This window comes from Adiantum capillus-veneris, chromosome 8 (assembly GCF_014529385.1).
Source record: "Adiantum capillus-veneris isolate H3 chromosome 8, ASM1452938v2, whole genome shotgun sequence".
Lineage (NCBI taxonomy): Eukaryota > Viridiplantae > Streptophyta > Polypodiopsida > Polypodiales > Pteridaceae > Adiantum > Adiantum capillus-veneris.
Window position 1 is genome coordinate 74,621,642 of NC_140938.1, and position 25,577 is coordinate 74,647,218.

The 25,577-nt window shown below is 44.0% G+C and overlaps 1 protein-coding gene across 1 annotated transcript in view; it reads left to right on the forward strand.

The window, feature by feature from the left end:
* LOC147452383 (fiber) overlaps positions 1-24,349 on the forward strand; it is a 44,473-nt gene extending 20,124 nt beyond the window's left edge. Inside the window, exons 2-3 of the mRNA XM_086518097.1 lie at positions 23,783-23,865; positions 23,933-24,349. Coding sequence (XP_086374223.1) covers positions 23,783-23,865; positions 23,933-23,962 — 113 coding nt within the window. The 3' untranslated portion in view covers positions 23,963-24,349. The remainder of the gene's footprint in view (positions 1-23,782; positions 23,866-23,932) is intronic.
* Positions 24,350-25,577: the final 1,228 nt, after the last annotated feature.

The following is a 25,577-nucleotide window of genomic DNA, read 5'->3' on the forward strand; positions in this document are numbered from 1 at the left end:
TAGTCTCTTTTCTACAAAAGGTGAGGTACTTGAGTAGATTCAGATATCTACTATCACAACTTGTTCTACCACTGCAACAGCTTACACAACGATCGACTTTCACATGGGACGAGAAGAGCGAACATCACTACAATAAGGTAAAGGAGGTCTTAGCCACCCTACCAACTATCTCACCGCTTAAGTGGGACGAGAAGTTCTATGTCACCTCAAGCGTGGGTGATGACTCCTTGGGGGCTGTGCTACTCTAGAAGGATGCAACGACATCTTTCATGAGGCTAATCTACTTCTCCAGTCGCATGATGACAACGGCAGAGAAAGGTTTCACCCATGTGGAACACCTAGTCCTAGCTCTTAGATTTGCAACTACAAAGTTTCGATCATATTTGTTACCTAGGCAATTTGTAATCTTAACCATGGATGAAATGTTTCCCTATGTGGTACAACATATGGACGTTTCTGCTAGGATTACTAAATGGCTAGTTCACCTGCAAGAATTTGACTACACGTTACAAGTGGAAAGCAAGACAAGGGCAAGCTTGGGGGGACTCATGACCTACCAGAACTTTGAGAAGAAGGTAACGCAATTTAAAGGGGAGGGAATTCAACCACTTCCAGAGCCACCAGTGGTAGAAAGAGCACACTCTTTATACTTTGATGGAGCCTACAAGCGAGCATCTGACAAAGCAGTTGCAGGCATAGTGGTTTTTGGTGACAAAGATATCAAGGTATTTTTGTGTCACTGACACATCCAACCCTATGTGTCCGTGGACAAGCTACAACATGACGAGAGTTCAGTTCAATCAAGTTAGTCTAGAATAGGAAGTGATCTGGCACTTTTGTGAGTCTGTTCGCAGACCGTGCATGACCACTTACTTAGATTAGATGCATATCCTCCGGTTGCACACAGCATGATCATCAGCATTCCCATCAGAGTCCATCAGAATCCATTAGGGGAATTTTCCAGTGCATTAAACCTATTTTTTCTATTTTTGACATTTTTTCACTTATTTATTAAGTGAATTTTGTTGGGAACTAGGTAGGGCAATTTTGCTAAGATAATATATAAGCAAACTAGAGTTAGCACTTTCTGGCAGAAGAGGCAACAGGAACTCAGTTCAACAGGCACCTTCTCAGCATGACCCCAACAAGCCTAGCGTTTTTGCATCTGCAAGAAGGTCTAGCGTTTTGCACCCAGATCAGCCAGCGTTTTTGCATTTGCAGCAGCCTTGCGACAACAGAAAACAGATCAGCCCTAGCGTTAGCAGTTTGCACCAGCAGATCAGTAGTGTTTTTGCAGATAAAGACAATCAGCCCTAGCGTTTTTGCATCAGCCTGACCCCTCAGCGTTTTTGCAGATCTTCGCGACGGAATCAGCCCCAGACTCAGCGTTTTCAGTTTTCAGCAGTCAGTAACCGCAGTAGGACCCTCGAACCTCGTAGATCTCACCTTCCCGCAGCAGATCCTTGCCGCACGGTCGGATCCAACGTAGTTTGCAGTTTCAGCCCAGAAAACGCAGATTTCAGCATCTGCGTTTTCAGCGCATCGTCATCATCGACATCGTCACCGACATAGAGTCAGAATTCAGCAGATAAAAATTTGCAGATTTCAGCCCTTAGCGTTTTCAGATTTCAGCCCGCCTCGTCGTCATTCTCATCGTCGTCGACATCGTCGGAAAGTCCAAAGCATTGTAGAGATTTGTGCAATCATAAGTAGGCCGCTCTCGCCATAGAGAGTGGGGCCTTCGGAGGAGGGTTTGACAACATTCTGGTGTTGTATTCTTCTCTCTCTATCTCTCAGTCTCAGCACCTTCATTCACAGTGTCTATTCACTTTGTTTGTGTCCATTGCACTCTCTCACTAAAGGAACGGAAGGCTCTCCCTTCCGTAAGTAAAAGGAACCTTGAGCACAGTTCGGAGCACTCATCTTGAGCAAAGTTCAACATTCACTTCCGCTGCACCTTACATTTCGCTTGGCCATTTGTTAGAATCACATTCTAACAATGAAGCTGAGTATGCAACAGTGACAAAGGGGTTACAATGGTGCATCTCACAAGGGGTAAAGCGCCTTAATGTATTTGGGGATGCTCTACTTTTGGTAAGGCAAAGATGGCATAGGTACCTTATTCTTAACCTTGGTTGCTTTTGTACATGTGCCTTGTTATAACCCATGAAGATAACCCCAGCATAAATCAAAGACTTGTGCTAAACACCAATCTTAACCTAAACTAACCTTTTATTCACACAACACTCTTTGCACCCCAACCGTAACCCAAGCAAGCCTTGTATACCCACCATGCCTTTTTTCTCCTATAAATGCTCAAAACCTAGCCAAAGCTAAATACCTTCACCACTCTACCTTTATTTCAAAGAAATTGCCCACCTTAGCCTATTTTAAATAGCTCATCTCCGTATCACCTATCATTACTTCTCTTTTCTTGGGCTTCCCTATTTGCTTTCATGAACGCCAATGGATGCACTGCATTGTCCTTGTGTTAGATATTTGCCTCATGCAAACATAAATGATAAGGTTCACTATAATCTCCTCCTAGATTCTAATTACTCCTAGATTCTAATTAAGATGGTTGTCAACGAGCATTTGTATGCTTCGTCAAAACCTCTAGCCCTTTGTTCAACCATAAAACCAAGCACAAGTGATGGTCCTTCCTAAAATTAAACGTTCATCAAGGCGTCCTTCCTAAAATTAAACGTTCATCAAGACAACTTGAATTTACCATTCCCAAGGAATAACATTTTCACTCTCAATCAAGAGACTACCATTCTCAAGGTAAAACACATTCACTTCCAATCAAGAGGCTTTGGGTACACATCCACCAATAAAGCTCTACAGCTCATGTCAAACCCATAAATGCTCCACCTAACACATTTCCCTCCAAAATTGCTTATTAAAGCATAAACCTCAAGAGAGATTTTTGTATCCATGGAATGTCCTGATGAGACTTTGTAAGTCGAAACGCGTTGGCAAATGCCATGTTTTTAGTGAAATTCTCTCTTTCCCTTTATCATGTGTATTTTCGTATTAACCCTTTCGTATTTTCTCTTGGTGAAGTACTCGCGCGCTTGGTTTATAATGATATAAGTGACATGTCACGATTTAATGCTTTTTTTGGTGCTAGGCTTCATCATGGCTGAGACTGCCCTTGATCTCCGGAGTCATGACAGAAACTCAGTACGCTGAACTTTGTGTTGATGTATGCTCATGTGTGTGTGTGTGTGTGCGCACGCGTGCGGTGTGTGGTGTTTGGGAGCATATGTTAGTACCTAGTTCTACACCCACTATTGGGCACTGACGACGTTAGTGGGGATGTCATGGTATTTAGTCAATACTATGCATGATGGAGCTGATGGTTATATTGTCTTGCGGGTGACTACCATGGGTCTATACCCTGCACTTTCCTTTAAGGGTGAATTTGGGCTTATCCTGGATTCATCTAGGTATATATGATATAAGTGACATGTAAGAATCCTAGTTTGAGGACTCACTTAAGCTGTGTAAAAACTTTGTTGAGTAAGTTTCAAGCAGTTCAACTACACCACATCCCAAGGGCTCAAAATTATGAAGCCGACGCCTTAGCAAGCAAAAGACTGTAGGAAATGGTAGTTGAGGCTATAAAGCTAAAGCTTCCTCTATTTCAAGGTAGTGACGCCTTACCCGACATAATGCATTTCTTGGAAACATGTGAATGTCCACCAGATCTAACGAAAGGGCAGAAGCAATGGCTTACCAGGAAGGCCACAAGGTATCCGCTTATCAATGACGGTTTGTATTGTAAGGGTAAGGACCAAGTACTCAGAAGGTCCCTCTCTCTAATGAAATTACGAGGGTAATTGCTAGTTGTCATGATGGTGTTTGTGGCGGTCACTTTGCCCTAGATATAACAAGTAGAAAAATCTTGCAGGTTGGTTTTGTATGGCCTAGCCTCAATCGTGATGTACACCTGTGGTGTAAGACATGTAAGTTACACTCATGCTTGAACGAGAGACACCTATGCTTTCATATGGGCCATTTGAAAAATGGGGTATAGATGCCATAGGACCATTGCCTAGGGCCAACTTAGGGAAGGTCTATATCATCATGGGAGTCGACTATATGACTAGGTGGGCGGAAGCTACAGCCACAACTAGGATCACAGCTATGGAGGTAGCTAAATTTGTCTATGAGCACATATGTTGCAGGTTTGGCACACCATTAGAAATCATTTTTGATAGAGGGCCAGGTTTCAGAGCAGACTTGGTAGGAGAGTTAATGCAATTACGCATTACAAGGAGGCACTCCTCACCATATTACCCTCAATGTAATGGTCTAGTTGAAAAAGTGAATGGAATGATTTGTAAAATTATCAGCAAGCAGGTTAACAATCATCCTGGGGATTGGGATAAGTATCTACTCGCAGCTTTGTGGGCCTACCGAACCTCATTCCGCACATCTTTGGGGTTCACCCCATATCATTTGGTATTTGGTAAGGAGGCAATCTTACCTATTGAGGCAACTAGCAAGTCTCAGAGTGATGGCAAGTCAGTTTCAACGACCCAACATTTATTTGAGCGATCACATCCTTGACTTGGAACGACTGCAACTGGACAGAGAAGAAGCAATCAATCATTATGTGGCGCAGACAGAACACAGACGGCTTAGTTTCAATCAACATCTTCGACGCAAAGATTTAAAGAAGGGCATGTTGGTGCTCTGCTATGACAATCGCTTCGACACACGCAAAGATAAGAAGTTTCTACTCCGATGGGAAGGCCCTTTTATCATCGGGAAGAAATATGCCAATGGGAGTTACTAGCTCATGGAAGCTGATGGTAAGCTTCATAAGACCAGAGTCAATGGATGGCGGCTTAAACCTTATTTTCTACGATTCGATCAAACTCCACCTATCGACATTCCTGATAAGGATACACCATCAACCTCCACCTCTGAGGACCATGACCAAACGACTGAGTTAGAGGCATAAATGCCCTAACCTTTAGGGGAAGGGCTAATGACACGGGGTTAGCCACACCGCACTCTAGCTCACCCAGAAACTCTTGATCATGGCCGGCCTTCGGAGCCGAGGCCGCGGGAACCAACCGCGTTCAGAGAGCATAAAATAAAACAACAAAAAAACATGTTTTTCCTTTTTGTTACTGCCGCCAACCACCCCGCGCGCCCACAGTGGGCCGCCTGCCCACGCCTCCCCTTGGCATCACTCCCTCCCTCTCCTCCATTATCCCCCGTCTCTCCCCTCCATTATCGCCACCCCACTCCCTCACCCACTCCCTCAGCTATACTCTCCCTCTCATCTATTATTTGACTCTCTCTCTCTCTCGTTCTCTGTCTAGCCAGCCCAAGAGGACGCATAAAAAAAAAAATCTCTCTCTCCTTTGTTCATCAACCAGCAAGGCCCGCCATGCGAGAACTCTCCCTCTCTCATTCATTCACACCCACACACTCCCCGCCACTTCAGCCTCTCCCTCACCCGCTCACCTCCTCTCTCTCCCCCTCACGCACGCCCGCTCTCCCTCTCTCCTGTCCTTATGTCGGCACCGACCCGTGCAGGGCGCAAAAAAAAAAAGCGTCTCTCTCTCTCTCTCTCTCTCTCTCTCATAGCACCCACCGCACACACACTTACACCCCTCCTTTCACCCTTCCCCTCCCCCTCTCACCCCCACCTCTCGCACGCTCTCTCTCTCCCTCTCTCGTTCTCTGGAGTCGGCAAGCCGGCAAGCTAGGATTTTTTTAATAAAAAAATCTTATTCACTCTCGTTCCCACACACACATGCGTGTACACACTCTCTCTCTCTCTCTCTCTCTCTCTCTCTCTCTCTCTCTCGCTCGCTCTCTCTCCATCTCTCTCTTCTAGTAAAAAATCTCTCGCTCTCTTTTCATACACATACACACGCTTTATGCACACACAACAACACGTACACGCATAAAACGCACCCACTTACATACTCACACACACGTTGACACTCGCACGCACACATTCAAACAAACATACGCACGCCATACGCACGCACAAGAAGAAACAAACGAAGGAAATCGACATCGACGAAGAAGACGACCAAAAGCATGTAGAAGCGACCACAATTCAAGCAAAGACGCCGAAGGCATACCCCAGCCGGCGGGCCTAAAAAGTGACGAACGCGTAGCATCTCGACATCAGCAAAACACTAGTTTTGGCAGCATTAACCTCACACCAGCCGCCCGAACGATCAATGTCACGTGACACATCCAACCCTCTGTGTGCGTGGACAAGCTACAACATGATCAGGGTTCAGTCAGTCCAATTAGTCTAGATTAGAAGTGATCTGACACTTTTGTGAGTCTATTCGTAGACCGTGCTTGCCCAGTGACTTAGTGTAGATGCATATCCTTTGGTTGCACACAGCATGATCATCTGTATTCCCGTCAGAATCCATCAGATTCCTTCAGGGGAATTTTCCGGTGCATTTACCCTATTTTACCTATTTTTGGCATTTTTCACTTATTAATTTAAGTGACTTTCCAACAAAAGGAGGTAGGGCAATTTGGGTAAGAAAATATATAAGCAAACCAAAGTTAGCACTAAATGGTAGAAGAGGCAACAGGAGCCAAGCTCAACAGGCAACTTCTCAGCAAGACCAAGCCTTAGTGGTTCCCTCCAAGCAGCAGATCCCCCCCATTGCCTAGCGTTTTCAACAAGAACCATCGCCAGCCATCCTCAGCATTGGCGTTTTTGCATCAGCAGGTCCTCGCCAGAAGAACACAGCAGATAGCGTTTTTGCATCAACATCCTCGCCAGCAGAAAACGTCAGCCTAGCGTTTTTGGTCCAACTTCAGCCTCTAGCGTTTTTGGTCCCAGACTCGGCCTTTGCAGATTCAACAATGCAGCGATTTCAGCAATAGAAGAGTAGCAGATTCAGCCCATAAAGAAGTAGCAGATTCAGCCCGGAAAGACCATCAGTTTTCAGCCTTTAGGAACCTCAGTTTTCAGCCCTAAACCTGCAGATTTTCAGCGTCAAATACCCACAGATAACAGCCCCCAAATCGGCATTTTTGGACTAGCCGCAGATTTCAGCCCATAGCGTTTTTGGACAGCAGTAGAAAGATTGCAGATTTCAGCCCGTAGGTCGACTTCGTCATCGCCATCGTCATCGTCGACATAGCCTAGACTTGCATCAGTCACTTGCATTCAGTTGTACCAGTTTGTGCAATCATAAGTAGACCACTCTCGCCGACGAGAGTGGGGCCTTCGGAGGAGGGTTTTACATCTCTGGTGTCGTATCTCTCTTCTCTCTCTATCTCTCAGTTTCATACACTTGCACGCACAATGTCCATTCACTTTGTTTGTGATCATAGCACTCTCTCATTAAGAACGGAAGGCTCTCCCTTCCATAAGAACAAAAGGAACCTTGAGCACAGTTCGGAGCACTCATCTTGAGCAAAGCGCAAACATTCATTCCGCTACACCTTACATTGGTATCAGAGCTTTGGCAGTGTTCTGTATCACTCAAGGAAAGAACCACAAGAATCACAAGAATTTTTTTTGCTTCTTGTGGTCGCACGAACCCAAGTTCGCTTTGGCGTGTCGATTCCTAATCGTGTTTTTGAAGAGTGCTTGTCCAGCCTCCCCTTGTGTCTCTTTTCACTCGTTGAGAGTGGACTGTGCACTTAGTGGCCGGCCAATCGACGTGAGTGGGAAGAAGCAACCTTGGTGTGAGCGCAAGGCCGCGAAGGCGTGCGCGCGCAGAAAGGAGTAGAACTCGGGTGAAGAGAAGATCCTTCTCAAACACGGTTTGCAAGCGAAAGAAAACCTCAAGAACCTCAAGACCCTCAAGAACCCAAGAAACCAAGATTTCCAAGGACCCAAGTTCCTCGTGAACTTAAGACCCCAAGAACCCACAAGAACCCACGACTTCAGAATGGTCATCACTCGAAGCGGAATGGATACTTCGCTTGGAGGTGATGAGCATGAGAGAGGCAAAGAAGAATTTGTCCCACTAGGAGGTTTTTCCGACCCTCCCCCTTTCCCATCTACGTCAAGAATTGCACTAACTTCTATGGAGGCTTTAGACCAGATGTTTATGGAAAGAAATTTAGAACGCGAAGCAAGAAATGCAGAAAGAATGGCAGAAATGGAACGCAGACACGTAGAAAGAAAAGCAGAAATGGATCGCAGGTACGCAGAAACAAAGCAGAAAGAGAAGCAGAAAGAAAGGCAAGACAAGAACAGAGAGACCGACACATGCAAGAGTTCTTGCGACTCTTTTCTCAAGTGCCGGCATAGATGCAAGAGATTCAGGAGAAGGAGACTCTTTCAATCTCTTCTTCTCCCATGCATGACACACAGGATTTGAATGACAATGATTTGCATGATGTTTTGGATGATTGTGAGAAGCATGATGATGATTTGATTGACAATGATAAGCATGATAATGATGAGCATGATGATTTGAATGACACTCACAAGCATGATGATTTGCATGATCAAGATGTGATTTCTCACAAGCATGATGAGTTGCATGAAGATGATGTGATTGTTCACAAGGATGATGTGTTAGTGGATGCTTTCCTAGCGAAGCTAACCTCGTTGTAGACTCGATCAATCATGAAGAACCGATCTTGGCTTTTGAGTCGAGGTCCAAAGAACCCCCACAGGACGATTCGATCATTCAGGAAGAAGCGATCTTGGCTCTCGAGCCTAGGTCCCAAGTACCTTTACAGGAAGTATTATGTGTTCGCATGATTGATACGCACGCATTGTTCGAGTATTTCGTTCGTGATCGTTTCCTGTATTTTAGTCAGCGTCTTTATGTGATCCCTTTTACTAGGCATGACATATTGTCCGTTGAGCACGTTTCCCTCGTGAATGAGCACGGATGTATGTGGATTTTTCATGAAAAGCTGAAAAGTCTGCATGTAAGGACGTCACATTCCATGTCTCTTCCTTGGCATGACACAGTTTTGGAAAGAGCACATGAAAGTATGAGCACCAAGCATGGGCATTTCCGTTGTGAATTGCCACAGCTCATTGCTCTAGATCATAAGAGAAAGATTCGATCTCATTGTTTGCGTGTGTGTGGTGAACGGTTTGGCATTTCGTCTATTGGTTCATCTACATTGCATGCGCAGTCTTTGAGGAAGATAAGATTTTTTCCAGTCACTTTACATGGAATAGGTATATTCTTGGTTTTGTGTTGGAAATGGTTTCAAGAATTTTCAGCCATGGAGATTCTTGAAGAAGAAAGAAGCATGACTCTAGACGAAGTTGAAGCATTGAAGGAGACTCAAAAGACTTTGTGTCGCTTTCGGCGCGGCTCAGAAGAAAGCGTTGCAGACCTTTATGAAGTTCAAGTACTGCACGACCCACACATCAGAGTGGGCCGGCGAAGAGTCCCTTCCTGGATTCCGGATGCTATTGGCGATCTCCCTCGACGCCATACAGTTCGGTACCAGTACCTCACTTTGAAAAGGAGGGGATGTCACGTGACACATCCAACCCTATGTGTCCGTGGACAAGCTACAGCATGATCAGGGTTCAGTCAGTCCAGTCAGTCTAGATTAGAAGTGATCTGACACTTTTGTGAGTCTATTTGTAGACTGTGCATGCCCAGTCACTTAGTGTAGATGCATATCCTCTGGTTGCACACAGCATGATCATCATTATTCCCATCAGAATCCATCAAATTCCTTCAGGGGAATTTTCCGGTGCGTTTAGCCTATTTTACCTATTTTTGGCATTTTTCACTTATTAATTTAAGTGACTTTCCAACAAAAGTAGGTAGGGCAATTTGGGTAAGAAAATATATAAGCAAATCAAAGTTAGCACTAAATGGTAGAAGAGGCAACAGGAGCCAAGCTCAGCAGGCAACTTCTCAACAAGATCAAGCCTTGGTGGTTCCCTCTAAGCAGCAGATCCCTCCCATTGCCTAGCGTTTTCAACAAGAACCATCTCCAGCCATCCTCAGCATTGGCGTTTTTGCATCAGCAGGTCCTCGCCAGAAGAACACAACAGATAGCGTTTTTGCATCAGCATCCTCGCCAACAGAAAACGTCAGCCTAGCGTTTTTGGTCCAACTTCAGCCTCTAGCGTTTTTGGTCCCAGATTCAGCCTTTGTAGATTCAGCAATGCAGCGATTTTCAGCAATAGAAGAGTAGCAGATTCAGCCCGGAAAGACCATCAGTTTTCAGCCTTTAGGAACCTCAGTTTTCAGCCCTAAACCTGCAGATTTTCAGCGTCAAAGACCCACAGAAAACAGCCCCCAAATCAGGGTTTTTGGACTAGTCGCAGATTTCAGCCCATAGAGTTTTTGGACAGCAGTAGAAAAGATTGCAGATTTCAGCTTGTAGGTCGACTTCGTCATCACCGTCGTCATCGTCGACATAGCTTAGACTTGCATCAGGCACTTGCATTCAGTTGTACCAGTTTGTGCAATCATAAGTAGACCACTCTCGCCGACGAGAGTGGGGCCTTCGGAGGAGGGTTTTACAATGTCTTTGGTGTCGTATCTCTCTTCTCTCTCTATCTCTCAGTCTCATACACTTGCACGCACAGTGTCCATTCACTTTGTGTGATCATAGCACTCTCTCATTAAGAACGGAAGGCTCTCCCTTCCATAAGAACAAAAGGAACCTTGAGCACAGTTCGGAGCACTCATCTTGAGCAAAGCGCAAACATTTATTCCGTTGCACCTAACAATCAACAACACCCATTGTAAATTCCCCGATCTCCACTCTTCTCTAATAACCTAGCCGACAGCTAGTGAATTGTAAAAAACCTTCCCACCCTTCTCTCTATCTCTACCTTCTCTCCCTCTCTACCTCTCTCACTAGAGAAGCATCTAGACTCTCTACAGTGACCAGTGGGTATTTGCAAGGACCATTAGGGAAGAACCACCTCTCAGGCCTATATAAAGAGGCCTCCACTAAGCACAAAGAGAAAAAAAAAAACACTGGAGGCACCACCCAGGCTCCATGCACTCTACATACACCACTAAGCACATAATGCTCCTCACAAGCTAGGGAGCTCACGGTGTCGTGCTTGTTGCAAGCATGGGCGTTCTAGCATTGGCAACACCACCACCACCACCAATCTCCACCCACACCATGGTTGACTTACTAGTCATGGCCACCCCATGCACATAACGCACTTATTATCACCCCGCAAGGCAACATGACCACACTAGGATTGAATGCACGGATAGCATGCTACCCTGGGCCACTCTCGATGCTAGTGATCGATGACACTGGCGGCTGCATCGTCTTGATGTTTCCCTCAACTAACCTCCCGCGAATGGGCTAACATCGCTAACTCCAAAGTTCGCCATGCACCATGTGGCGCTCGCATTCCATCATGTATCCCCAGTGACAGGAGCAAGGTTTGTAACAGCCAAGACCACCGTTTGTAAGTATCATCAACATCGATAAAAGTGTGCAATTCTATCATGATCTTTGGGTCCATTCTCTCTTCTCCGTAGCTTTGTTCTCCCCATATCCGTGGGATGATTCTCCCCTTGTATATCGCTCTGCTTGTGCTTCATCAAGTGAGCCATCACCAGTCAGTCATGCTCCATTCTGACCTTTTTCACATATCTCTCTCGTACACACTCCTGACTGTTGACTAGGCATTTCTTATATCCGGATGTTGCTATATCATCATTTTATATTGATTACCTAGATGGCAACTCATTCTTGCCAACCTAGGTCATCTATGTTTGCGTCCTAGCCGCACTTATGCTAGGTGGTGCTGCTTTATAGTTATAGGATAACCCCTGTCTTAAGATGATGCTCGGGGAGTTCAAGCTATGTGTGGTGTAGAGGCCACCCCACCTGGCACGTCATTTCCGAACATTAGAATCAGCTTGCATAGCTGATGCTATACACGAGAAGGGAACTCCCAGGAAGATGGAAAGAGTTCTTCCCAAAGCATGGGGCAACATCAACAACGAGCAGGCTCTTACTCTGTTTGATCGAGGCAGTACGGAAAACTTCATCTCTATGAGGCTTGCTGAAGATCTTAATTTATTACCCAACCGCTTTGGAGTTTCTATTCAAGCATCATCTGGTTTCAAAGGGAAAAACTCCAGTTCTACTCCTATCATAGGGAAACCGAATTTAAAGGTAGATAACCACAAAGATCAAGAATCTTTCTTACTAGCCTTACTTGAAGGATGTGATGTAATCTTTGGAATGCCTTGGCACTACAAGATGCATCCCATTCCTGATTATGTTCAGAAAACCGTGTCCTTTGACCACAAAGGAAAGCAATATCTTGTAACTGCAGATGTAGATGAGTGGCGAATTTCCATCGCCAACCACATTCCACTGAAGAAAATAATGAAAAAGTGTGTTTTAGCGTACTTGATTTTTGCAAGAGAGAGAGAGAGAGGTGTCTTCTTCACAACTTTCTTTCTCTTCAAAGCGAAATAGAATTAAGTTGTTAGAAAGTTTTGAAGACTATTTTGTAGATGAACTTCCACCCTCTCGACTTGAGGTCATACAATCGATTTGATCCCAGGGAACCCTCCTCCAAATCAGCCCCCTTATTGAGTCAGTTTAATGCAGCAAGAAGAGATCCTCAAGTAGGTAAATGAATGAACTTTTGGAGAAGGGTCTAATAAGGCCTAGTACTTCTCCATATTGTTTACCTGTCTTGTTAGTACAGGAAAGGACGGCACTTTCTGCATGTGCATAGATTATAGACCTCTAGACAAGATCTCAGTCAAGATTTGATTTCCAATTTCTCGGATTGATGACATTTTTGATAAGTTACAAGGAGCAAGCGTTTTCAGTCATATAGACTTGAAGAGCGGATATCATCAAATCCGCATTGCTCCTCAGGATGTGCGTAAGACTTCATTTAGAACAACCTTTAGGTTGTATGAATTCTTAATGATGCCTTTTGGACTCACTAATGCACAAACAACATTCAATAGAATGACGGACAAAATCTTCCATTCATATAGAAGATTTACAGAAGTCTTCTTCAATGACATCTTAATCTTCTTAGAGACGGAAGAAAAACACTGCAACATCTTGCAACGGTGTTTGAAGAATTATGCAAACAAAAATTATTTGTGAATGCTAAGAAGAGTGAGTTATTTTTAAAAGAAATTCACTATTTGGGCCATATATTATCTCACAATTAGGTGAGAATGGATGCTGAATAAGATTCAAGCAGTCGTAGAATGGCCTACATCAACTACAATACATGACGTACGAAGTTTCCTCGGTCTTTGTTCCTGTTATCGGCGTTTCATACGATCTTTTGCTGCCATAGCAAGTCCTCTCCATGATTTGACAAAAAAGCGGATTCCCTTCCATTGGGGATCTGGACAAAACCAAGCTTTTGAAAAACTTAAGTATCTAATCAGTTATGGACCTGTCCTCACCGTCCCCGATCTTCGCGAACCTTTTGAGGTGTAGTGCGATGCATCTGGAGATTGTGTAGGAGCAGTTTTGAACCAAGAGGGTCACGCCATAGCCTATGAAAGTCGGCGCCTTAGAGATGCAGAGTTGCATGCTTCCATTTATGAGAAAGAGCTAATGGCAGTAATTTATGCTCTTTCCATTTGGAAACATTATCTTTTAGGAGCTGATTTTATAATCAAGACAGATCATCAGAGTCTTCACTACTTTCTCACATAGAGAAAGTTATCAGAAAAGCAAATGAGATGGGCGAACTTTCTTTCAATGTTTTATTTTCAGATTTTACACACTTTTGGAACAAAGAATGCAGTGGCAGATGGTCTCTCCAGGCGTCCAAAGATCAATGCGTTGACAACTCTTTATCATGAGAAACTAGAATCTTTTAGTAAGATGTATCCTCAAGATCCAAACTTTGCTACAATTTGGGTAGATCTTCAAGCTGGTCATTCAAGGTCACCTTATTCTATCATCAACAAGCTATATGCATAGCTCAACCCCTACGACAAAAGGTGATGGATGAAGCACATAATTCTCTGGGCATCGGGGAATTTTTGCTACGACTAGTGCTCTAAAAAGATATTTCTTTTGGCCAACACTGAGAGCGAATATTGATAAATATATTTGCGAGTGTTTAGTATGCCAAAAAGTGAAGTATGACCGACATAAAGTTTATGGCAAGCTTCAACCACTCCTTGTGCCTAACATGCCATGGGAAAGCAGTGCCATGGATTTTATTACAGACCTTCCTAAATCCAAGAATAGAAATAATGCAATCTGGACTATTATAGACAGATTCAGTAAGCAAACGCATTTCGTTCCAGTTAAGAAAACGATCAAAGCTGATCACGTGGCTAGAATATTTCTAGCTCAGATTTTTAAACATCATGGATTGCCAAAAACTATTGTCAGCGATAGAGATCCTCGCATGACTAGTTTATTTTGGTAAGCACTATTCGAGAATGATCACGTGGCTAGAATATTTCTAGCTCAGATTTTTAAACATCATGGATTACCAAAAACTATTGTCAGTGATAGAGATCCTCGCATGACTAGTTTAATTTGGTAAGCACTATTCGAGAATTTGGAAACTAAGCTTGATTTTTCAACAGCTTATCATCCTCAAACAGATGGTCAAAGCGAAATCGCTAATGCCACTGTTCTAAACCTTCTCAAGTGCTATGTTTCGGAAAGACAATCCAAATGGGAATGATACTTACCATTAGTTTAGTTTACGTATAATAATACCATATAATCCTCAACTGGTAAAACTCTCTTTGAAATTATCTATGGGAAGCCACTTTTACTTCCTATTTTGGTTACCAAAGAAAACATCTTTGCTGCGGACGAATTTGTACGCGACATTGATACCGCCTATCAACGAGTAAAACAAGCGATTCTTCATACTCAAGAGCAGCTGAAGAGAAAAGAAGACACGCACAAAAGGAATCTCTATCTTGACAAAGGACAATATGTCCTGCTTAAGTTTGAGAAAGCTCGATTGAAAAAGCCGGTCGGAAAAGGGAAGGTTGTTAAACTTTCCCATAGATTTTACGTCCCCTTAAAGATGATAGATAAAGTCAATGAAGTGACTTTTAGATTGGATTTGCCTGTCATTGGCGCATCCATAATGCTTTTCATATTAGTCTCCTCCGACCATATGTTGGTTCTCCTCCCGTGGTTCTAGTACAGGAAGATCCTCCAGAAGTCGAAGAGACTGAGGAGATCCTTCAACCAGAACAAATAATACACCACTCCGAGAGACAACTAAAGTCCGGGAGACTATATCGAAAGTATTTAATCAAGTTTAAGAATTACACTTCTTTAGATGCAAAGTGGATGACTGAGTGAAATCTCAAGGACTGGATTGCATAGCTATGTTGACGCTCTACAGTTGCAGTCAACTGTTTAGAACCAAGAGGGGTGTAACAATGTCAATCTTTGTAAATAATTAATTTATTTACGAGAAAATAATTATTTAATTAGTTGTGTGCACATCAGAATAGAACTAGGAGTTCTATGGCTTGAGGTGCATCTATGGGTCCTTAGAACACCGATCCTAAGGCTTGGATAATTTTTAGTAAGGCCTTAGGATAAGTCAGTTACACTAGTTATAATCTTTTGTGTATGGGCCAAATGGCTGGACAAGTGTGAACAGGTGGTGCATGAGTAGTACCGGTACGGCATTGCGCTAGGGAGCAGCTAACGTTTTCATAAGTAGCATTCATGTGTGCAATTGTGAGTGAATTTGCACATTTCATTATTAGCCTAGGAAGTTTTAAAAATTAAAAGTTGAATGGTTTTTAAGTTATTAAGTAAGTGTGCCACTTGACACACTTACCCATGCAAGTGACTCTCTCTCTCTTGCTCTCACCCTTCCTCATCCTCTAGCGTCCCTTCCTTGGTTGGCCATATGAGAGCAGCCTCTCCCCCCCTTCTGAGGTTGGCAATGCACTACCTGTCACAAACTGGTGACGTGGCTGCCCATGGTAGACACACACACCTGCCAGGGTTGGCTGAATTGCTGACATGGCAGCAGACCTACAGTGACACATGGTAGTGCAACATAGGAACCTCCCCGTGAATTGCGGCGTGAATTTCGGCGAAATTTTCGTTGACAGATCAGCGTACGGGAATTCTGTTTTTGGCTACGCAAGTGCTGGGTGAATTCTACGCAAAGTTGACTTGCTTTATTTTATGTAAATTGCAAGAGAAAGAGAGAGAGAGAGAGCTTTAGGGAAATTGCTTTTATTTTTGAAAGCTTTTGGGACAGCTTTTGGGGCTCTGCTTTTGGCATCCCTTGTAAACCTTTATAAGAGTAGTTGGGCTCCCACTTCTGAGAGCATCTGGACGCAGAGTCTGAGAGTGAGACCCAACCACTCCGTGTACTTTGTGCAACAGATTAATACCAAAAGAAATATCGAAAGGGGCGCCAGTCTTTGGGGCCAATATCTCTAGGCACGGAACTCCGCCGGGCCGTGTCAAATCAATTGTGAACTGTGAACTGTTTTGAAGTGAATTCCTGTTGTGTCGTGGTAGAATCTTGACTTGGAGTGCCCAAGTCTGTTATAGTGGTATCAGAGCGCGGCCGATTTCTCCTCTACCGGGAAATCCGATCCTTTTTACGCGGCACTTATGGATTCAGATAGAGATAAATCGATTTCCTCTTCATCGAGAGATGCGGGAAGAGATGACGAAGAAGATTCACACGAGGAGTACGGCCCGCCTCAGTCTACTCAAGCGGAGCTTGAAGAGATAGAGCGTTGACGATTGTTCGACGATGCAACAAAGATGATGCTAAATTTTGCGAAGGATCCGGAATTTGCAAAATTTATGACTCAGACGTCCTTCGACGAGGTGCATTCACAGTGGCGGCATACGAACTGCTTGGAACCATCTTCAGATGACCAAGAAGGATACATTGGACGCATATTGCGAGAGATTCTGGAGCTCTTCTCTACCAGCCTCTTCATTTAAGAAGATCTAGTTCAAAGAATAGATTGAGCGGTTTATCTTGGGACTTCGTACGGAGATCCGAGATCACTGCTTAGAGCAAAAGTCAGATTCCATTCAGGAACTGATGAGTCATGCGAAACGGGGTTTTGCCATTCATTCAGGCAGTTTGACCTACCCCACAGATGAAATCATGACACAAAGGATCGAACAGACTTTGAACAATGAAAGTAGAAAGAGGAAGAGCAACCCAGAAAAAAAAGAAAAGGATGCATGACCCAAGCTCACTCTTCGAGAGAGAGCTCTCTACATCAAAGAGGGGAAGTGCTTTGGATGCGGGTAGACTGGGCATATCTCCGCGAAGTGCCCTAAAAAGGCACCGAAAGAACAGAATGACAAGGATGAAGACAAGCCCGAGGGTTCGAAAGCAGTTGAGGAACGTGGACGAAAAGGCAAGATGAAAGCAGGACTGGTTCCAGATTGCATGGGTACTGACCTAAGCACGATTGACGAGAGTACACAACTTTGCCGAGCTTGGGGCACAGTGAAAGACCAAGAAGCCGTGATCTTCTTTGATGGAGGAGCCAAGGCAAACTTCATTTCACCTGAATTGGTGGCACGGCTCGAGATCACACCCGAACGGATGGGACCACTAGCAGAGGCAGTTCTAGCGGCATCCGACAGGGACGTAGCCATTACATAGCAGGATCGATTTGAAGAGTGGATATCATTAGATTCGAATCGTGCCGGGAGATGTCTACAAGACAGCTTTTCGGACGACTTTTGGGTTATTTGAGTTTTTGGTGATGCCTTTTGGCCTAACCAATGCTCCTACGACATTTAACCGGATGATGAAAAGGATTTTTTGAGAGTACAAACTATTTATTGGCACTTTCTTTGACGACATCATTGTTTTCTCCAAGGATGAGGTAGAACATGGACAACATCTGCTATAGGTCTTTTAGGCATTACGAGATCACAAGTTGGTGATTAATGCGAAGAAAAGTGATTTTTTCCTACCCAAGATACACTTTTTGGGACACATTGTCTCAGCAGTAGGAGTGCAGATGGACCCGGCCAAGATATAGACTATCCGTGATTGGCCCGATTTGAACAATGTCTATGAAGTTAGAAGCTTCTTGGGATTGTGTTCGTACTACAGGCGGTTCATTAGAAAGTTTGCAAAGGTTGCTTCCCCTTTGCATTTGTTGACGCAGAAAGGAGTCCCTTTCTCGTGGGGACACACAGAGGTGACTGCCTTTCAGACATTGAAAGAGAAGTTGATTACAGGACCAGTTTTGACTTTGCCGGACTTGCAGAAAGCATTTAAAGTATATTGTGATGCTTGTGGTCGTAGTTTGGGTGCGGTCTTGATGCAAGAAGGCCATGTCATTGCCTGCGAGAGCCGATTGTTCTGAAGGCCGAAATTGACAGCACAGATTTATGAGAGAGAGCTTTTGGCGGTTATCCATGCTCTTACTCAGTGGCGACATTACCTACTCGGAGCGGATTTTACTGTCTTCACAGACCATCAGAGTTTACGCTACTTCTTGTCATAGAAGCAGTTATCGGAAAAGCAGATGCGATGGGCGAACATCTTGATACAGTTCCACCTCCAGATTGTCCATATGTAGGGACATAAGAATTTGGTGGTAGATGCTTTGTCCCGGAAGCCGTTGGTTTTGGCTATTTCCACGATACACCATAGGAGCTTCGAGGATATTTCGATAAGTATGCCACAGATACAGATTTTGCAGATATTTTCACTCAGATACGGAATGGGGAGATAGTAGCGGGATATTCCATTCGGGATAGCTACTTGATGAGGAAAATCATGTTGTGCGTTACACAGCCGTTGAGGGAAAAGGTTATGACGATTTTGTGCGCAGTTGCTTGGTATGGCAGAAGGTCAAGTTTGACAGGTACAAAGCACAGGGATTGTTACAGCCTTTACCCATACCCACCCGCCCCTAGGAAAGTATTGCAATGGATTTCATTTTTGATCTCTCGAGAACACAGAGTGGTTACAATGGTATGTGGACTGTTATTGACAGATTTAGCAAGCAAGCTCATTTCATTCCAGTGAAGAAAACAGTCAAGCCGGATCACTTAGCGAGACTGTTTGTGGCCCAAATTTTCCAGAGTACATGGCATGCCCGAGACGATTGTCTCCGACAGGGACCCTAGATTCACGAGTTTGTTTTGGAAGGAAATTTGGGAGAACATTGGCACGCGGTTGCAGTTCTCATCATCTTTCCACTTGGACACTGAGGGGCAATCAGAGATTGCCAATTTAGTGGTACTAGATTTATTGAAGTCTTACATCTCGGATCAGAAGACTCAATGGGAGAAGTACTTACCCTTGGTGGAATTTGTCTACAATAACATGATACACTCTTCGACGGGGAAGGCGCCATTTGAGATTATTGAAGGTGCTACGAAGGTTCCACCCTTCCTAAGCACGAAAGATAAGATTTTTGAAGCCGATGAGTACATGTGTGACTTGGACACGGCTTTTGCCAAGGTCCGCGAGGCTTTGCAGAAATCTCAAGAAAGACAGAAAAAGGTAGCAGATCGCCATCGTCACGATTTGAAATTGAAGGAGAACGATTGGGTGCTCTTATGTTTTGAGAAGACACGTCTGAGAAAGAAAAAGGGAAAGGAGAGGCTTTTTCCAAAGCTTAGTATGCAATACTACGGACCTTTCCAGATCTCCGAAAAGATAAATGATGTCTCCTTTCGATTGAAGCTGCCCGATACTTGGAGAATTCACAATGCTTTTCATGTGAGTCTCTTGAAGCCTTTAAAGGCGATGTGCTCGAAGATGGGGAGCCTGATGAGCAATCCGAAGTGGAAGAAAACGAGGAGATCCTTGTTCTCGAACAGATATTGGCACATAAAGACAGAAAGATTAAGGGCAAAGTGATAAGGCGGTTCTTGGTTAAATTCCAAAACTATCTTGCATTGGATGCGAAGTGGATGGAGGAGGACCTAGCAGATACTCCTCATATTGTGAATCTTTACCTTGAATCATTTGGATTAGCATAGTCTATTCTAGGTGGAACCCCGAACTCAGCTTGGGCGAAATCTGGTGCAGCGGGTATGCACAAGAGGCGAGTTGCTCCACTCCTTTGTCAACAGATTGCCTCGATTTTTGATATTAAAGTCACTGACGTCTCTTTGAGTTTCCAGGATACTGTGAGCTGACAGTATTCTGCAGTATGACTTTATGAAATGGAATTTCCGATAATATGATACTGATTTGTTCTTGACTTGTTAAGTGCAGGAACTGATAGACGAGATGACTACAGCATTTTGGTCCGAATGACCTCGATAGACATGGTTGCAATATGGATTAGTCAATCGGGCATTCTATGAGGTCCTCAGTGGATCTAGATGCGATTGCTAAATACGTTGCCGATAAATCATGGTTTGAGATCCGAATGAATGTTGAATGTGATTTGTCATGTGATGTCATGTGATGTCCTGTGATGTCCTGTGATGTGACTGTCGATTGGTACATGTGCTAGATGTCTGTTCCTAGTGCGTCGGTACTAAGAGTCGGTGTCTGCTAAGACAGTTTATGGCTTCTGTCTGTTTTGCAGGCGTAATCGAGGGCGATTACAATGCTTTCAAGAGGGGGGTATGTCACAAACTGCTGATGTGGCTGCCCATGGTACACACACACACCTGCTAGGGCTGGCTGAATTGCTGACATGGTAGCAGACCTGCAGTGACACGCGGCAGTGCAGTGTATGGACCTGGCCATGAATTGCGGCACGAATTCCGGCGAAATTTCCGCTGACAGATGACGTGGCAGCAACGTACGGAATTCTGTTTTTGGCTATGCAAGTGCTGGCTGAATTCTACGCAAAGTTGACTTGCTTTATTTTATGTAAAGTGCAAGAGAAAGAGAGAGAGAGAGCTTTAGGGAAATTGTTTTTATTTTTGAAAGCTTTTGGGACAGCTTTTGGGGCCGAGTCTGAGAGTGAGACTCAACCACTCGGTGTACTTTGTGCAACAGATTAATACAAAAAGAAGTACCGAAAGGGGCGCCAGTCTTTGGGGTCAATATCTCTAGGCACGGAACCCCACCGAGCCATGTCGAATCAATTGTGAACTGTGAACTGTATTGAAGTGAATTCCTGTTGTGTCGTGGTAGAATCTTGACTGGAGTGTCCAAGTTTGTTACACTACCCCCCCAATGTGAGCGTGCTCTACGCGATGGAGCCCTCCATTGAAGCTTGAGTGTAGCCCCTTGCGACATATGTGGTAGCCTCGTGCTCCCATTGTCTAGAACAAGGGCTCTCATAGTCATAGCCACCTTCTGGTGAAGATTCGTCGCGAGAAGTTGCACCAGGCACTCTCTCCGTAGAGTGCGGTGGCTGTAAATTCTCTGTTTTCAACCCCTAATCACCTCGATTAGGGCTGTTTTTAGTGGAGCACTCATAGAATTTCACTCCTCTCTACTTATCCTATGTCTCCGCGAGGTTTGGTGCGATTGCATCGCGAAGGTCTCCGTTTCGGGCGTAGAAGTACGCACAGGTAAGAATTTTAGGTTATGTGCAGAAAATTACAGCAAGCATATGTACGTGCATTTTGCTTGTTCCTCTCTTTAGTTCGATTCATGAATGATTGCACATGAAGGGCAACACACAACGGAAGATAGACTCTCCGTTGTGAGAGCTTTCGACAAGCTGTTTGGAAGGTAGACTCTCCTGATGAGAGCTTCCGACAAGACTTGCAGAAGAGGGGAAGTCCTCTTAGTAGAAGGAGAGTGGAAACACTCTTTTAGTCAGTAGTTAGAACAAAACAAAGAAGAATAGAGGACGGGCGATGCCCCGTTCCTGTGCTTGTAAAGATTCTCCCTTAGTAATAAAGATATTCTCTTTATGGGGGGGTACCAGCCCATCTTCTAGTCCCCAATGATGTGTCAAGCTTCTCTCTCTCTCTCTCTCTCTCTCTCTCTCTCTCTCTCTCTCTCTCTCTCTCTCAATTCTCTAAGTATTTGAATTGGATTTAAAAGTCAATTTACGCTTCCGTCTAGTTTGTGACATGATGGATTGGCAGATTTGCTTTGCCTTTTGCAAATGCATGTTTTTCTTGAATTGTTGACATAGCTATATTCGATGGGTAGCAGGTTGATGATTCAATTGCACTTTTTGTACCAGATTGTGGATTATGGATGATAGAGGGTGATCTCTATCCTTCTAGAAGCAAAGAATATTCAATGATTTCTTTTTTCTTTTCCGTCCAAGGATAAAAGGTTTAGTTTTGGCTTCTGTTGACTATTGTTCATCCGGTATGCATTTGTTCAGGTACATGTTCCAATGCATGTGTCGGAGTTGGCTTTGACAGGTAGAGGTAGATACTTCTATCTCTAGATTCACTTCTAGTGTGATCATCCAACTTCAGTGGATGAGGTTTAGAGATGGAGCATGTGTTGCCAAATGCTTAGTCGACAATGACAATACTTTGAGGAGGTTTTGTTGGAGTGTGGACTCTCTTCATTGACGGTAGTGTGCGCTACAGATTTGGTCATTCCTTTACCCTGTTGTGCACTTGTTAGTACTAGTTGTGGAATAGGTTTACGGTCTCTTGTGAGCTTGTTAGTACCAGTTGTTATAGGGTTTTGGCGTCGTTATGCTACCAAGGTTGGGGCGAAAACTTGCAATTACAACCCTTGACAGGTTTGGACAGGGTGGGAGTTTATTTGCAATTGAATAAAGAAATACCGAAAGGGGAGTTGGTCTTTGGGGCCTACATGGTGTCTTTGTCTACTTGAGAGCGTTCTAGCTACCAAGTCGAGGATTGTTTTGACGTGGTGAATTTCTGAAGTTCCTTTGTGTCATAAAGTGCAGGGAAATTTAGACGACATAGTTACGGGTGAAAGCTAAAGTTTACCGCCCTTCAGTAAGGCTACAATAGGATCAGGTGGCTCCTTTTGCCAAGGTCATGGAGGCTTTGCAGAAGTCTCGAACACGGCAGAAGAAGGCAGTAGACAAGCAGCGATGCGAGTTGCAGTTGATGGAGAATGATTGGATACTTCTTCCTTTTGAGAAGGCAAATCTGACAAGAGTGCTATCCATTTCCAAGTTTTTGTGAGTCCCTGATGGAGATGAAGGTAGGTGAACAAAGTGTGCAACAGAAGCTGCCTCACGGAACTCTCAATCTGAACCTGACTTCTTTTGGCAATTCCTTCGAATATACCCCTGTTCCCCTCACTTATGACTTATCACCTCCTCCTTGGGACTCTCACTAGTATGAGAAGTATCATCCTGCTGTGCCTTTTGCTTGTGCTTCTGTATCCCTTCTAGCAGATCGGTGCATGGCTGCACAGGGTGCCAGACTTTGGGGCTAGTGCATCTGGAAGTGGAACTCCGTCACGTCGTGTCTCGACCAGAGATCGTTTTCAAGTTCCATAGTTATCTATTTTTAGTTCTGTTTGTTTGTCTGCTGTGGATTTACTGCCTGCAAGCATCACTTTTGTTTTACAAGAGTGTCACAGCGTTTTGGCAGGGCTGGCCCGATCTCCATCTGCTGCCCCCTAAGCGACCTGATACATGTGCGTAGTGCTTGTGTTGAACCTCTTGGTGTTCAACATATGTGAATCCTGATTGTATCTATCTTGGCAGCTTCCCATTGAGGTATACACCTCATCAAGACTTTGTATTTTGGCTTCCTATAGGTCCCATTTGTTCTGAAGTGAATTCTGCTAGGGCTAGGAAGGACTGAACAAGCTTGGATAGTCAAACCCTTCTATAAGGGATCGCATGATTTTTACCACATAATACTCACCACGTTTAGAAGCAGCCTAACATGCAATACCATCATAAATCCCATCACCTCAACTGAGGTGCCATTCTTCTATGACCATTGTCATTATGAGTAGGGACGTTTGATCTGGATCTTAAATCTGCAGGACTTTTGCTTCCGTTAGTGGTACCACCTATTCGAAGTGCCCTGTACAAAGGAGAGCCTGTTGAGCAGCCAAAGATCCAGGAGGTGATATGCAGTGTTTTGTGAGCTTCAGCATTTGTTTTCAAATTTGCTTGATATATTGTTTTTGCAGGTCATTTCGGGGATGACCGGAAAGTCGTAGAACTTTTTACTTACCAATGACGTCAGGTCACCGAGTATGGTTTGCTCAAGAAAAGGCCAAAGCAATTTTCGGAGGAGTTACATTGCTAGCTGTTGAAAATGAAGCCAAATCCCTCTCTTATTAGATGGGTAGGTACTTGACACGGCATGCTCTTCCGATGGGCACTACTTTTTTCCATAAAATCACTCGGACGTCAAAATTTGTTGTGGTGCCTTTGTCAGAGCTGTTTGGTGTATTTTATCTTTTCAGTAGGACGTAGTACTAATGTGGCAAGTGTGAAAGTTTTGGTGCTTTCACAGGTGTTAATAATCAGACTTGTCAAGTGGTAAAATTTGGAGTGTACACGTGGATTTTTGATCCAATAATCAAGCGTCATTAGGTGTTGAATTTGTTAAGTTACCATAGATTGCATATTTTGCTCTTACTGGCCTGCCAAAAGCCTTGCTGTACTTCTGTTAAAGGGTTCTCCAGGGTTATTTTTATAATTTTTTGTGTTGATATTGTTTTTGGCTGGAACTGACATCTTTTGTTGGCATTACTTTTCATCATATACTTATTGTTATTTTTCTTGATTGATATATCACATTTTAAGGCCAGCTTAGTACATGGTTATGTCTTAGTGATCTGTTGGCTCTCCCCTTTCGGCCTATGTACTCAAGACGTTTCACATGGTTGCTATGCAATTTTCAGCCCATGTACTAGGGACATTTCACATGGTTGCTTTTTTGTATCTGTGCCATGTGGCTGGCGTAGCAAGGCTCTCTCTCTCTCTCTCTCTCTCTCTCTCTCTCTCTCTCTTCGAAAGGCAGTACCATTGTCTGTTGCATGCTGCAGGCATCTTGTTTTGCTGTGGCTTTTCATGATCTATTCAGTCTGGATGTGTAGGCAGTAATAAGCTGGTCTTTTTGTAGACTGCTAGGCTCTGCTTTACTAGTGAGCAATCCTCTAGGCAAGTGCCAAGCGCAATTAGCTAATCCTTTGCCTTAGAACACGTACCAAATTCTGAATTAACTGCCAGACTTGTGAAGCTGATGCAACCTTTTTTATTCTACGACCATAGCCATTTACGAGTTAAGCATGTTAACTCTAGTATGGAGTCATTTTGGGTTTGGTGAAAAAGTTCCTGATAACCTAGAGCTGAGTTCCAATGTTGGCAGGAGGAAAGCCGAGGAAGTGGGTCTAGTGGGGACTTCGCAGACTTCTTTGCACTGATTCCCCATTGCTTTGCCACCGAAAGCAATTTTTGCTGGAAGTGCTTTGTTGATTATTTGATAGATAAGTCAGGACATCAAAGTTTCTCTCTGATAGATGAAAGCAAATCACATCTGCAGTGCGAAATCCTTTATCGTCATGCAAACAATGTGGCGTTGCTTGCTTTTTGACAGACTCCCTTGTGATAATTCTAACAATCAAACTTCAACACTACTTCCTGCTGTGCAACACAAGATTGTATTATGGATTTTGACGATGACCAGTGGGCTAGTGACTTGAAAACATGTTTGGAAGTGATCCAAAATTGGCATGAATTAGTTTGCCTTATCTTTCAAATCATGGATAGCAAATGGCATTAGGAGAGTGCGCAGTTCTCCTTAGGTTCTTTTTTTGGGAGAGGGGG